Source organism: Myotis lucifugus, unplaced genomic scaffold (genome assembly GCF_000147115.1).
Source record: "Myotis lucifugus unplaced genomic scaffold, Myoluc2.0 scaffold_208, whole genome shotgun sequence".
Taxonomy (NCBI): Eukaryota; Metazoa; Chordata; class Mammalia; order Chiroptera; family Vespertilionidae; genus Myotis; species Myotis lucifugus.
In genome coordinates, this window is record NW_005871256.1 from 1,382,834 (window position 1) to 1,397,513 (window position 14,680).

Sequence of the window (14,680 nt, forward strand, 5' to 3'; positions counted from 1 at the left end):
CTGGCCCGGGCGGTCGCGGTCCGTTCTGGGCATTGGTCTTTTCTTCTCTGGAGGACGTTCTTCGGCCGCGGACCGGAACGGCCGCTGGGTCCGCGGCGAAGGGCTGGTGGGGCGCGGAGCCCGCCCGCCTCCCCGAGTGGGACGAGTGGGACGTGAGTGCGGGCCCGGGCATCTCCGCGCGAGCGACGGGAGCGCCTGGGTTCAGGGTTTGGGGCCGCCGCCGCCGGCTCCGGGCGGGCAGCCGGGCCGTCGTGACCTGTGGATCCGAGGAATGGGTGGGCCTTGGGCTTTGGGGGGGCGGCTTCCCCGCGGGCGGTGTGGGGGCCACGCCGGCCCGGCGCCTGCGCAGTGCGCGCGGCCCGGGGCTGTCGGGAGGCCCTCGGCCGGCTCCGCGAGCCGGTGGCCCGTTGGACCCGGGCGGGGGCGTAAGGAATTCGCCGAGGCCACTCAGGGAGACCTGCGGAACGGGGCTGGGGATTCGGGATTCCAAGGGGCGCGCTCGTCCCGTTGCACCGGGCTGTGCCCGCCTGCCCTTGACGGGGGGAGGGCTGGATGCGCGCCGTGGTGCCTCCGGTCTGCCCCCGGGACGGGCAAGGCTGGAGGGCGAGACTGCAGCCCGACCTCTGCCCCGCAGCCCGAAGAGGAGGAGGACGACGAGCCGGCGCTGGAGGAGCTGGAGCAGCGCGAGGTGCTGGTGCTGGGGCTGGATGGCTCCGGCAAGAGCACGTTCCTGCGCGTGCTGTCCGGGAAGTCGCCGCTGGAAGGCCACATCCCCACCTGGGGCTTCAACTCCGTGCGGCTGCCCACCAGGGACTTCGAGGTGGACCTGCTAGAGAGTGAGCAGACTCCCCCAGCGCCCCCCCCCCCCCACACACACACACTGTCCCCCCATCACCTGAGGGAACCCAAGCCTGGGCTCCAAAATGCACACCTAAGCAGATCGCGCCCCTGTATGAAATTCCTCCCCGTCCAGGGCACAGGATACAAAAGCTGTCTTCTGACGTGGGGGGTCTTCATGAATAGGCAGCTCCAGCTTGGTCCTCCTGCCTGTGCCTCACTCCAGCTGAGCCCACATGCCTAACACAGATACTGACAGCTAGTTTTCTGTAAGCCAATCATTTGACAGGCACGTGGACAGGGATGCTGCCTGGGAAATGCATCCTTAGGTGATCTTGTACGAGCATCATGGAGTTCCCCTATACACCTAGGTGGTACAGTCTGCTACACATCTAGGCTGTGTGCTGTAGCCTGTTGCTCTTAGGCTACAAGCCCGTACAGCTTGTTACTGTACTGAATGCTGTAGGCAACTGTAATGTGTTGTGCTACGATGTCACTAGGTCCGTGGCCGGCAAATTGCGGCTCACGAGCCACATGCGGCTCTTTGGCCCCTTGAGTGTGGCTCTTCCACAAAATGCCACGTGCGGGCACGCACATACAGTGCGATTGAAACTTCGTGGCCCATGCGCAGAAGTCGGGTATTTGTGGAAGAGCCACACTCAAGGGGCCAAAGAGCCGCATGTGGCTTGCGAGCCGCAGTTTGCCGAGCCAGTTTGCCGACCACTGCACTAGGTGATGGGAATTTTCCAGCTCCATTCTAATCTAACGGGACCATTGCCATACATGTGGTTCGATATTGATCGAAATATCATATGGTGCATGACTGTACTTAATAAAATCCTCCCAGCAACTCCATGCAACTGGAAACAGTTATTATCTTCATTAAGACATGGGGAAACTGAGGCCCAGCAACGGTGACTCCCGATAAGCACCATGCCCCATTGCTTGGTTCTGAAGGGGACTTAGGTTTTCCTTCTTGCTTCTGTCCTTTGCAAGCACCGTTCCCTCAGTCTGGAAAGCCACCTTCCCTTGATAAACTAATACTCATCCTTCCAGATCTACATCAACATGATGTCCTCGGGAAGCCTCCTCTGAGGCCCTTGCTAGGTTTAGGGCTCTCCCTCTGGGCGCACCTTCTGCTGCAGTATTTACCACATCCCAGCCTCTGAGACAAACAGGTCTGACCAAGCGCTGCTCCCAGGCCCAGCCCCAGGCAGGTATCTGGGAGAGCTGGTTGAGTGATCAGAGAGGGTCTGAGCTGCCCCCTGCCCGCGGTATTAGGCTTTTTGGGATCTTGGGAGAGCAGGACAGAGAGGGCAGCAGTACTTAGCCACCTGTGTTCAGCCACAGACTGGATGGAGGGACAGTAGACTTCCTGTCAGCCACAGGACTCAGACCGTAAGGACTGGGTGGCTTTGGTGGAGTGCTAGGTAGGGGCTCAGACTCTGAGGGCCTGGCTGTTGGCCTGACTGGGCCCAGTTCCTCTGATCTCAGGCACTTGCCTATTGGTCTGATCTGCCTGCATCTTTCCTCCCTGATTGTAGCAAACATTGATATTCACCTGGAATCTGGTCTTTTCAGCAAGCTGTCCCCATCTCCCTCGTTGGTGCCAGGGACACAGAAAGGTCAAATGTGGGTTCTGCCCTTGAGGCCCACCCTGTCAGGAGAGACAGTGCCCCTCTCCTCCAGCCCTGGGAGGAGGGGTTCCGTGTCTTCATGTTCCCCAAGAGTCTGGCCAGTAACAGTGCACCTCCACAGGGTCTTTCAGCCTGGATTCAACCACAGATCTCCCGCTGAAGTCCTGGGGCTTTCGCCTCCCAGAACATGCACCTTGCGGTGGTCTCCTACAATGCCAGGCCTGGGACCCACTGAGAATGAGCCTCTGTGGGTCTTTGATAACTCTTCCCTTCCCCCACCTCTCATATCCATTTAATTAGCTTAGTCCTGTCCGCTTTATCCTTGTCTGTCCAGATTCTGGTCTGTCCACTTCTCCCCACCTCCACCACTGCCTGCCTAGTCCAGCCCCAAATCATTTCAGTACAACAGCCTCCTTGCTGGTCTTCCTGCTTTCGCGTCTGTTCCAGGTCAGCCAGTGGTATCTTTCAGATCAAGTCACTCTCAAAACCCTTAAGGGGCTCACAGCCCCACTCCGGCCTTCCAGGCCCCGTGTGGTTCAGCCCTGGCCAGGCTTGCTGGTCGTGGCTTCCCCCTCTCCCTCAGCCACTCTGGCCACCTTCTGCCAGTGTGCTCTTCCCTCTGCCTGGAATACTTTTCTCTGCCTCTCCCATGGCTAGTTCCTTCTCATCAGCCCACATGCCACCTCCTTGGGGAGACTTTCCTAGACCCCCAACCCAAAGGCACCCCCACAGCCACTTCCACTTTTTCTGTTTTATTTCCTTCCTTTCTGAAATCTTGGTGTTGTTGCTGTGTCTGTCCTGATTGCGGAGGGAGCCCCATGAGAGCAGGGCCCCTGCCTGCCTCACTCACCTCTGTTTCCCCAGCACCCAGATCAGTGCTTGGCACCTAGTAAGCACTCAGTAAATACTTGTTGAGTGCCTGCTATGTGCCAGGCATTGTGCTGAGGGCTTTGGGGGGATCCAGAGGTAAACAGCTCTAACTCTCAAAGAGCTTAGAATCCACAAGGGTCAGAATTATAACCAGAAACACCAGACTCTAGGGTGACCAATGGGGACTGTGCAGAGGTACAGAAGGAAAAGGAAGGCAACCCACATTAGGGGTGTATGTGGGCAGCCACGTGGTAGGACAGAATATGGCATTTCTGGGGGAAGAAAGTGGGGTGACCAGACTGAACAAAAGAAACTGGATGGAGAATGGCTGTGCACAAGCAGGGTAGGGAGTCCTGGCTTCTGACCACAGCTGCTGACCCAGGAGGAAGCCAGGAATTGGCAGGAGGCAAGGCAGCCCAGGAGAAAGAAGTGGAGAGTACTATTTATTGAGCACCTACTATACACCAGCCCTCAGAACAGCATTGTATATGTACCTTTGGGTTTTGCTGTTAGGTAAATTTAGTAGGAGGAGACTAATATTTGAAGGTAGCAACTTGTCCAGGGAGAGCCAGCGCTCAGGCAGAACTAAACCCAGGTCTGATTGGCTCTGGAACCTGTGGTCTTTTCCTTGCTCCTGGTGGGTGAAGCCTTGGGAAGCTGGATGAAGGTGGGGATGGGGTTGTCTGTAGAGAGCCAGGGCCTAGGGAGGCTCTGAGCTGGCCCCTGGCCTCTCCTCAGTCGGTGGCAGCCAGAACCTGCGCTTCTACTGGAAGGAGTTTGTGAACGAGGTGGACGTGCTGGTGTTCATGGTGGACTCGGCTGACCGGCTGCGGCTGCCCTGGGCCCGGCAGGAGCTGCACAGGCTGCTGGACAAGGACCCTGACCTGCCTGTCGTCGTGGTGGCCAACAAGCAGGTGAGGGCCGCAGGAGTCTGGCTCAGGTCAGACTTGATCCACAAGTGGCTGGGCTGGGTGGGCGCACTGGAGAGGGATTCAGGCCCAGGCCCATGACTAGAGCCCTGGCAGAGAGCTGTCCCCCACTCGTCTGCCTCTGCTCCTTCCTCACCCCATATCCCCGTCCTGTCTGCCTTCCCTGCTGCCTCCCTGTCATTTGTCATCCTAGAGGAATGAGAAACTAGATGCCAGGTGTGGCTTTGAATGACATTTTCATATTATGCTTCTACTGACCCTCCAAGGTATGAAATACTAGTCCCATTTTACAGACAGGGCATCTGAGGCTCAGAGAGATTCTGTCATCTCCCCAAGGCTGTTCACACTGAAAATAGTGAAAGTGGGATATCTAACTCCAAAACCTGCGCCTTTTCACTCTGCTATGTCCTTGCGACTTCTGGCTCTGATCAAAGAGCTAAAGCTGGGAAGGGATGGGAGATTAACGAATAAGTCTAATAACGAGCACTTGTGTGCGTGCTTACGGTGCACCAGGCACAGTGCTAAGCACCTGACAACCATGACCTCACATCAGTCCCACAAAACCCCACGACAGGCAAAGCCAGGACTGAACTCAGATCGTCCTCAGAGACCCTGTTAACCACTACACATACCTCTCCCAGGTGCCAGCGTGGTGCCTCGGGCCCAGGCACCCTCGACCTAAAGTGCCATTCTCAGCCAGGTGAAACGGCCACAGTATGGAGTCCTGAAATATCTCCTATGGCCTGTGCCCATGTCCCTGTGTGTCATGGGACGTGTTTCCAACCTGTTTGGAGAGAGGCTTGCGTCTTTGACCTCAGATTCCCCCTGCCTATTGGGAAATACGTGACATTTATAAACAGGTAACTATACATCCTCGTCTGCCTGGGACAATACCCACTTATGCCTGTTATTCTAGTATAATTATTGGTAGTACCCACTTTGAGTCTTAGAAATACCCCAGTTTGGATGATGAATTACATCATCCTCCTACATATAAACTGTAATTTATAGCAATTTTGAACCTACAGGAGACAACACTGAAGGTCCCAGCATTCTATGAATCGCTCCAAGAAAAATCATTTTAATCTTAAGCCAGGCTTGAAATTACAATGTACCCTTAGCAGCCACATTCTGCAGTGGCCTCTGACTTGCCTGGAAGTGAGCCCACTCTAGATCTCTCACTCCTGAGTTTAGGACACAGCTGGAATTCCTGGAAGGGTCCTAAGCTTGGGCATCACACCAACCTGAGTTTGAAATCTGGCTCTGCCAGTTGTTTCCTTGACAATGACTTCACCTTCTCTGAGCCAATTTCCTCATCCGTTGGTTTAAACTGTGAGAATTGAGTAAGACTTGGTGCCTATCACATTGTCTGATGTATAGAAAGTGCTACTTCTAACCACAGTGGTTGATGATGATGAGAGATTAGTACAGAGGAAAGGCAGAGATGAGGAAGAGTTTACCAAGGGGTCCAGAGGCCACTCTGGGAACTTGGGCCCCAGGGTTCCCTGAGGTAGCTCAAGTTTATTTCCTGGAGGACGAGGCTGGGTGTTGGGATACACTGTGGCTGTTTCACCAGGACCTGAGCGAGGCCATGAGCATGGTGGAGCTGCAGCAGGAGCTGGGTCTGCAGGTTGTCGACAGCCAGCGGGAGGTCTTCTTCTTGGGGGCCAGCATCGCCCCTGTGGGACCTGGATCTGAAGACCCTGGCACCGTGCACATCTGGAAACTACTCTTGCAGCTTCTCTCCTAGGCTGGCACCACCTGCTCACCCACCAGCCCTGGGAGCCCAGTTCTGCTGCTCCTGCTCTTCATCACTGGCCTGGGCCTGGGCCTGGGGCAGGAGCTGCGTGGCAGCACGTCCCTTCTCTCCTTGCCTTCATCAGAGCCAAGAACCACGCAGAATCCTTCCTGGTGAGGTGGCCGTGGGGCCGAAGTGGGGTGGGGCAGAGGGTGGGCTCAGTGCTCCCCTTCCTGCAGGTCCTGGTGGTTGAAATAAGTACTCAGTCAGCTGTTCCCTCCTGGCAGTTTCATGTCCCTCCTCACAGACAGGTTCTAGGCAGGACGCAGCGAACCCTGGCTCAGTTCCACATGGTCCTCCAGCCCCAGCTCTGCCCATCTGGCTTGTGGCTTTGACCAGTCTCTTCCCCTCTGGCCCCAGGGCCATCATTTTAATAGGAAGGTGATTTCTGTGTTTTGTGTGGGGTTTTTTTTTTTCAAAGTGAGAGATGCATTTCCCAGCATCGGAGATGTGTGAGGACAAACCTGGAGATCCTAGCAAGGGTCTGCAACCTCCCCACTTCCCCAGGCTGAGGCCCGGCCGCAGCCTCTCATGACTGCAGAGTAAGTGGTGTTCACCCCCAATCAGAAACACTGAATTTCCCCGCGTCTGGAGACAGAAGCTGCTGCTCTTGTGTGAACTATGCCGGCATCGGGTTTCCGTAAGTGGGGGAGACCAGAGTTCCATTCCTGAGAAGACTGAAGACTGTCCACCAGAGCTGGGCCTTGATCTAGAACTGCATTGTGATTATTTATTTATAAAAGGAACAGGCCAAAGATTTAGCCTCTGTTTCTAGGTGCTGCTATCAAAACCCCAGATGACTGTCATGGAAAATCTGGATCTTTGAGGAAAATGGCTGGAATCATTAATGACAGTGATAAGTTATGCAGGTCAAGGAGCCAGGCTGTAGCTCCCCCGCCCTTTGATATAATGATACCAGGAGAGTTCACACTGATCCACATGAACTGTACCTCCATCGGTATGTCAGATCCCTTCTGTGTAGATAGCAGAGGACCCTGGGAAAGGAAATTTCAATCGTGTAAATCCAGGTAAAGAAATGGGATGGAGCGACCAGCCAGTGGGGTAGCCTGGGGCATGTCGCTCAGCCTCCCAGACCTTGGGTGCCCAGCCACAGCAGAGTTGGACGGAATTTCTGGTGTTCTCGCCCGTGCACATTCCACGATTCTCTTTCCAGTGACCAGCCAGTTAGGACCATTTTGTCTCTGCATCGACTTCTCTTTCATGCAGGCAAGAGGAGGCGGCTTTTGTCTGTCAGGGTCACTGAATAACCAGTGGCCACAAATGGACTATTTTTTTTTATCAATTCCGTTTGTTTTTTCATTGAGAACAGAGGTTCCGTGCCTTCCTTTCATTTGTTTACTTTGTGCTCAATCCTTCAGCTGGTGTGAGGAGAGGGGAAGGAGGGAGGCAGAACTGAAGAGTAGCTCGCTCTGCTCTAGGGCTTTGGATTAACTTTCCGCATTAAGAAGGGACTTGTCTGCTTTTATTTTAAACAATTAAGGAGCGGCTTGGATTGTAGCGTAGCCTTTGAAACTTTTCTGACAACTTTTCACTTCTGTGTTCTATGAACCCCACCTGGATCCCAGTGCTTGAAAGTTACCTTTGGAACCAGTGCTGGTGAGGGACCCTTTCTCCTCACTGAGATCTGCCTTTGGTCTACTGAGTATCAGTCCCTCTGTAGTAAGATTTTTAAAGGCCCTAGTAGGGAGAGGTGAACCTGAATAGAGTTCAACTACATGTAGTTGAGGTACTTTTAAAGACCACTGGGAACCGATGGGTCCCAGTGGCATCAGAAGACACTGCAGAGGGGCGCTGGAGGGCCAGCCTGCCACCACTCTGATGCTTGCATGGAACACAGACGTTCTGTTGGCCTATGGGTGAGCCTCAGCACGCCTGTGGCTGACAGCTGTGCTCCTGTTGGGGCTGCTGGGCCATACTTGAGGCAGAGTGCCACCGGGCCCATGTGCTCTGATTTCCAGGACCTGATTGGGCAAAGCAGAACAATAGCCTTTCTTAAGGACAGCTAGCTGCCCGGCCTTGTGACTGATTCAGGAGCCAAATAAGTGCTTTTGGAAACCAGGCATTACTTGGAGCTATTCATCTCAGTGAGGTTCCTGAGCTAGTCTGTGTGACACTGCTCCCACCACTGCCCTGGCTCTACAGCTCCCGACCTGTCTACACATGGGAACAGGTAGGAGGTGTCCGGGCCAACCTGGCCCCAAGCTGGCCCATGTGGATGGTCTGGGCAAGAGGGCTCTTGAGGCTGCCGGGACCACCACCTTGGACGGACTGCCCATCCCAAGAAGCCTCGAGCACCTCTTGGTGCCCACAACTGCCGTTGTAAGCTTGCACTGATGCAGTGGAACCAGCGTAAGACTGGAGAGGGGACGGAGTCGGTCCTCACTGCTCCCCCACCCCAACCCTCCACGGAAGTGCTGATGAAAACCTAACTGGCCTGTCTGCCTGAAGGAAGCGTCAGGTTCTCCATGAAACCTTTCCATTTGCCTTTGAAAAACTTTGTTCTTATGTAGTTTAGTAGCAACTGCCAACATCTCGCACCAGCTGCTGAAGCTCGCCTGTGGTGTGGTCCTCGCACAGCTGCCCGACCTCGGAGCAGGGGCACTGAGCGGTGGGCCTCGTGCTTGCTCTCTGCTCACACGTCCTCAGAGTCCTTTCTAGTAGCTCTGAAAAGGGACCCTCCAACTTCTCATCTGCTGCCTCCAGGAGACGGGGCACTAAGGGACAAGGGGAGGTTTGCCCTCAAAGATCTGGAAGTGAAGGGCCTTGCTGTCCTGTGCCGTGCGCCCAGGCCCACAGGCCACCAAGGGCGGACAGCAGAAGTGCTAGTGCTGGCGGTGTCTGAGGTACTACACAATAAATGCCAAAAACGGTGTGGTTTCATTGGAATTCTGGTTTTGAGGACTGTTGGGTGCTTACAGTCTCAGGGAGGGACAGCTGTAGAGGGTGGTTCCAGAACACTTGCTGTGATAGTTTGTCAACAAGTCCCAGTCCCTGGGCTCGACAGCCCACATCAGTGGGTGGTAAGGAGCATCAGCGTTACTCTGGAGAGTATCCAAACCTTTCCCCCACTCCTGGCTCTGGGATGTCAGCCAGGCATGGAAATGGGAACAAAGATACCTGACAGCCTGTGCCTAAAGTCAGAATGGAGGCCCCTGCACTCTAGTAGGGGACTGGGGGACATCAGGCAGATTAAAAGGCAGCTATGCCGGTATGATTGCTAACAGGAAGTCTGGGCATGGGGACTATAGGACACCTACCCAGCCCGGGGGGTAGGGGATGATAATAGGGAAGGCCTCCTAAAATTGGCACCTGAACTGTAAAGAAACAAGGTCAGGGTCAGGCTAGTCTAAGGCCTGAACTGGGGATGCTGTGAAGGACTAAAGTTATGAGGTCAAATAACGAAGGCCCTCGAGCTCTGCCACAGACTAGATCAGTGGTTCTCAACCTGTGGGTCGCAAAGCCTTTGGCGGTCAAACGACTCTTTCACAGGGGTCGCCTAAGACCAGCCTGCATATCGGATATTTACATGACGATTCATAACAGTAGCAACATTACAGTTATGAAGTAGCAACGAAAATAATTTTATGGTTGGGTCACAACATGAGGAACTGTATTTAAAGGGCCAGAAGGTTGAGAACCGCTGGACTAGATCCTAAATGCCACACCTGCCGTGCCTCGTGGCCAGTCACTGCTGGAGTCTATGTGGCCTGAAGGTGGGTTGGGGGCTGCCTTCAGAGGCCAAGGGGGAGAAGCAAGCGAAAGCCGAGGCTCAGCAGTTGTAAAGACTTCGACCCCCCACCCCTAATGTCCATCAAGCCCCAGTTTCCTTACATGTACGATGAAGATAAAACCACACATCTCACAGTTTCATGTGAAATAATGTAAAAACCTTCTTTCCCAGAGCAGCAAGAAGAGACATTTTAGGGGCTTGTAGGAGAAACAGGAGAATTTTTCTATGGTTCATAGCTGAAGACAGACAAGAAAATGCCCAGCGCCCAACCACACCCTGCCTGTGGTCCTGCTATGGAGCGGGGACACTCCTCATGCCGCCCAAACCAGGCAGGCCTGGCCCCGAGAATGGGGTTTGGCCAGCCTCTGTAGCCACACTCCCCTCCTTGCCTTAAACCCTGGCCCCAGCTTCTCGGGTCCAGGAGGAGGCTTCAGCCTGGGGCAGGCGTACACCAGTCACGCAACCTCCATCGCATTCTTCTGCAAAGAATGAGCGAAGGCTTCCCACTCCGCTGGGTAAAAGCGCTTATAGACGTTAATCTTATTCCGAATCTGTTTCGGGGTATCTTGATAATAATTCTTCTCATCCCGGGCCATAGCCTAAGAAGGGAGAAAGGCTACTTGAGGGACGGATAGGCAAAGGTTCAAACCCTAGCTCTGCTGGAGGTGGGCTACCACTTCCTGTCCCGGAGGTTCAGCTTCCTCACCTCAGAAGCCATGGTGTATGTGGGGAAATGGAGGCAGATGCCACAGGGGCCAGCTGAGCAGCTCATGCTCCATCCACAGACAACTAATCTCACTGGCATGGGAGGGAGGGGGGGAGGCCAGTGTAGCCCGATCTTTCCATGTTTAACAGAAGCTAAAAATATGGACTTATTTTTAAAACCTCCCATAACTAAAACAGCAAGTAGTTCAAGTTCTTCCTAAGTCCCATGCAAACAAACCAACATATCTGGGACAGCCACTCAGTCTGTCTCAGCTATTAGCACTGTCAGTAGGATCCACTGCCAGAGCCTGTCTTCCCTATTTCCAAGCAGGAAAAGGCCCTAAGCAAGCAGATCAGACCACAAATGGTCTGCGGTATCTTCCCAATGGGCCCAAGTGGTGCTCTCGCCGGGCCTGAGCCACTCACCTTGTAGTCCTCCCCATGGTTCTCCACCATGTAGCGTACGTAGTCTATGAGGTCCCGAGACAGCGTATTTCCTTTCTTTTCCGGGAGGCTGGCTTCTGCCTCGAGGTCTGGGGTGAGAAGCCAAGAGACAGGGAATGAGGTGTTGCTCCCTGCACAGGACAGGGCTCCCTGCCGGCTCTAAACACTCTAACACTCTTTCCTGGAAGTGTTACAATAACACATGAAATGGAAAGGTCCGAACAAATGAGAACTAGGGTCTAAGGCTGGGCCCAGGCACCTCTGTTCCACCGGAGAGAAAAAAGCCAAGCTGTGGAGCCAATAATGGCTTTGCTTTTAAACTAGCTAGGCAAATACTCCCTATTTCTCATCTACGAAGGAAGGAAAATACTCACTGAAACCAGGTGGTCAAATCTTACCCAGAGTTAAGTGCTAAAACTGCTTATAGTAAAAAATTTTACCGTAATAAGTACACGATTTTATATATGCAATCCAATACAGTACTTATGAGAATCACTGAGAAAAACTAAAGATAGGACCTCAAGGAATTCTATATCAAATGTCTGGCCAGTCAAATCCTACAGTCACAACTATTAAAAGCCTCAGACAGGTAAGCCCTGGCCAGTGTGGCTCAGTGGTTGAAGGTATGATTCCTGGTCAAGAGCAAGTCCCAGGGTTGCGGGGTTCACTCCTGGCCCCAGTCGGTGTGTGTGCAGGAGGAAACCAGTCAATATGTCTCTCTCACATTGATGTTTCCCCCTCTCTGCTTCTCCCTTGCCCTCCCTCCCACTCTCAATGGAAAAAATATCGAGTGAGGATTAACAAAAAAACCAAAAAAATCTCAGACAAGTAATAGGAAGGGTGGGTAGAGAATTCCAGAGTATTCTGTCTTCCCTGCAGAATTTATTTTCTATTTTAATATTCAGTTTCTGTGGCCTTTATGGACATGAAATTGATTGGTCATTGGGAAGATTAAACAAGAGGGTGAAATCTCTAAAAATCTGTTCATCCTTAAATTCAGGAGAAGCTGAAATACAAGCCTGAGACTTAATGGGTTTCTTTTCTAACCTCTCGGGCACCTGGCTCATCCTCCCTGAACAGCTCTGACCTCACTTCACACACCTGAGTTTAGCCAGTAGACTGCATGTGCCAGCCGGAGACACAGCCCTAACGGTGTGAGCCCTGGACCAGCTTTTCTTCCCTCTGGTCCTGGCTTCTCTACCTGCCCTTCCAGCCCTGACTATGCTGGATGGTGACCCGAGGAATGTGGCCAGCACCCACCATTCAGCACATAGGGCTTCCGTACGAGCTGCCGTCTCTCGTCTACGTCCACCTCCATGGCCTGGACCTGCAGAGAACAGAGCCAGTGAGACCAGCAGATGAAGGAAGGATCCTGGGTGAGAGAAACTTCTAGAGGCGCTTGCCCATCCCAGCGCCACTGCATGACCCCTAAGAATCCCTGCACAAGGTCAGGCAGGAACAGATGACAAGGAGAACCAATACCCTGGAGGTTTCATGATTCTCAGAGACTCGAGCAAGCAATTCATCTTTCTGCGCCCGTGAAATGGGCATAGTAAGCCTTGTCTGCCCACTTTGTTGGATGACAATCCAATGAACCACCACAATGAGGGGAGCCACCTGACAGCGCTGGGCTGCAGCCTCACGTCTGTTCAAGAAACAGCAGCGCCAGTTCCCTCGTAGGAAGGGATACAAAGAAACTTGCCTAAAGGCAACGGGGCCAAGTCAATCAGTAAATCCTTTTATTAGGTTAACTACTTATTGGATTTTGTTGGGGGAAGGAGATAAATATACAATACACCACGTGCTATGAATTAAAATAACGCGGGACAAAGTCAAAAATAAATAAGTAAATAAATAAAATAACGCGGGACAGAAGTTCCTGAGTGGGAGAGGTGCTGTTTCTTAAAGGGGTGGCCCAGGAAACCCTTCCTCGGGAGAAATTGGTCCTAGGAGACGCCTCAGGCCAAGGATAATTGGAGGACTTGGGGGAAGAAGATGTAAGGGAAATAAGGGGCAGGAAAAGATAAATTCGGGAAAATACCATTGAGATGCCAAGGGACACAAGTTAATTTCAGAGGGAAAAAAAAAATAAGTGCAGAAGCTCCAACCCGGGCCCAGTGTGTGCTGGGGGGAGGGAGAGGGAGGGAGGAAAGGGTCCCGCGGCCGGTCGGTGAAGGCGCCGAGGGCTGTGGGGTCGCAACCCCGGGCAGGACGCGAGGGAGGCGACGGGCGGGCGTTCGGAACCCGGCTAGTTACGGCGGGGCGGGGCGGGGCGGGGGCCAAGCCAGTACCTTTCTCTTACGGAGGGGCACCGCCTTGTTGGGGTCCATAGCCAAGCCCATCTCGGCCAGGTTCTGCCGCACGGACTTGGTGTGGTCCCAGGCATGTCGGATGTGGGAGCTGCGGGAAAAGAGGGAGAGCGCGGAACTGTCAGCTCGCCGGCCGTGCCCGCCAGGCCCGCGGCCTCCTGAACCCGGGCCCCTCACCACTCGATCCGCGGGGCTGCCTTCCGTCGAGCACTCCGGTTCAGACGCTTCCGGTTAACACTGTAACCGAACTTCTGCCGCCGGGTCTTCCCCTTGGCCTTGGGCATCACGCCGACCACCGCACAGGCAATTCAGACCCGGCGCCTCTCACTTCCAGAACCTCGTGTCGTGTAGTGGACGCCTTCCGGAAGCTGCGCGCACGGCGTGGCAGGCTTTTTGGGAAATGTAGTCCTCCCCGGAGCGACACAGTGCTCTTACTACAACTCCCAGAATGCAATGAGAAGTTGCGCATGCGTACACTATTCAACAAATCCCCCCGCCCCTTTCATGACCAGGAGGCGGGGCTTAACGTCCAGTTTTCTCTTCTCGCTGTTGCCTGGGACACCGCGTCTCCTGGCCACGTGACTCCCGAGGCATCCTTGGAACCATCGCAGCGCCCCACCTAGCACCTTAGCCTCTAATTCTCCAGTCTGCAGTGTTCTTTCCTACGTGTCCCGAAGCTGGCTCCTCCCGCCTGGCAGGCCGTGCTTGACCTCAATTGTATGACCCCCTCCCTCTGGGCCCCATCCCTTGCCCAGGTCCAGAGTAAAGTCGAGCTGGACCCACGACCCAGCTGGTGTCCAGTCTTTAAGGCCAGCCAGGCCTGGCCACCCTCTAGGAGGAAAGACACGCTCTGCTTGGTTATGGCAGATGGGAGCGCCTGCTTAGGACAAGGAATGTCCAGGGAGCAGTCTGGTCACTCCTCATCACCATTGTCTGATCCTTGCACGGCCCTCCGTGACAGCGACGTCACCGGGGGCCAGGTTTGAGCACAAGCACCATTTTAAGCAGGCGCAGAGAGGGTAAACTGAGGAATAACGTCATTCCCTGAGCAGGGACCCTGTGCTCAAGCCCCTCTCTCTGGAGGGGGTGTTCAAGGCCCGTTGCCCAGAGCCTGGCATACGGTAGGCTCTCAACGTTTCTCGAATGAAGAACCGCATCTCGAAGTCGTGTGCGTCACAAGCGGAGCAGGCACCGGGAGAAGAACCCAAAGGGGCCTGCTCCGGGCTCTGCAGCGGTGCGTGCGTCCCCCGGGACGCTGAGTCAGAGCGGGCACGCGCAGACCCGGGAGGGGAGGGGGCGCAGACCGGAGGCGCGCGTTCTGGGGAGCGGAGGGGAGCATCGTGGGGAGAGAGGTGCGACGAGGGAGGGGGATGCGGAGGGGCCTGAGCAGCTGACGTGGG

The 14,680-nt window shown here is 54.4% G+C and overlaps 3 protein-coding genes across 4 annotated transcripts in view; 2 read left to right on the top strand and 1 right to left on the bottom strand.

Moving 5' to 3' along the window:
• Window positions 1-30: 30 nt before the first annotated feature.
• Window positions 31-8,978, top strand: ARL10 (ADP ribosylation factor like GTPase 10; the record flags this gene model as incomplete). Its single annotated transcript, XM_014463405.2, is given in 6 exon segments — window positions 31-81; window positions 83-100; window positions 102-152; window positions 635-836; window positions 4,083-4,258; window positions 5,850-8,978. Coding segments are annotated over 6 exon segments (672 nt in total), but the record flags the coding sequence as incomplete, so codon positions are not given.
• Window positions 6,025-14,680, top strand: part of TMEM130 (transmembrane protein 130) — a gene marked incomplete at its 5' end in the record, with an annotated part of 16,990 nt that continues 8,334 nt past the window's right edge. Inside the window, 2 exons of the mRNA XM_023761437.1 lie at window positions 6,025-6,026; window positions 6,057-6,184. Of these exons, the coding sequence (XP_023617205.1) occupies window positions 6,025-6,026; window positions 6,057-6,184 (130 nt within the window). The remainder of the gene's footprint in view (window positions 6,027-6,056; window positions 6,185-14,680) is intronic.
• On the bottom strand, window positions 6,775-13,662 carry NOP16 (NOP16 nucleolar protein). 2 transcript variants are annotated; one of them, XR_002831400.1, is made up of 6 exons: window positions 13,458-13,662; window positions 13,263-13,371; window positions 12,232-12,298; window positions 10,954-11,060; window positions 10,212-10,421; window positions 6,775-7,066 (listed from the first exon to the last, which is right to left on the bottom strand). XR_002831400.1 is itself a non-coding variant. In XM_006097683.3 (5 exons), the coding sequence occupies exons 1-5, from the start codon at window positions 13,562-13,564 to the stop codon at window positions 10,278-10,280; spliced, it is 534 nt and encodes a 177-aa protein (XP_006097745.1). In that variant the 5' UTR covers window positions 13,565-13,662; the 3' UTR covers window positions 9,958-10,277. The 2 variants fall into 2 exon arrangements, 1 of the variants encoding a protein (XP_006097745.1); XM_006097683.3 differs by lacking the exon at window positions 6,775-7,066 and having other exon boundaries at window positions 9,958-10,421.

Bases quoted from the DNA above. Each gene is read 5' to 3' on its own strand.
- NOP16 (XM_006097683.3), bottom strand. From the start codon at position 13,564: ATGCCCAAGGCCAAGGGGAAGACCCGGCGGCAGAAGTTCGGTTACAGT. The intron at 13,372-13,457 runs GTGAGGGGCCCG...CTTTTCCCGCAG, and splicing joins GCAGCCCCGCGGATCGAGTG to CTCCCACATCCGACATGCCT. The intron at 11,061-12,231 runs GTGGGTGCTGGC...TTCTCACCCCAG, and splicing joins GAAGCCCTATGTGCTGAATG to ACCTCGAGGCAGAAGCCAGC.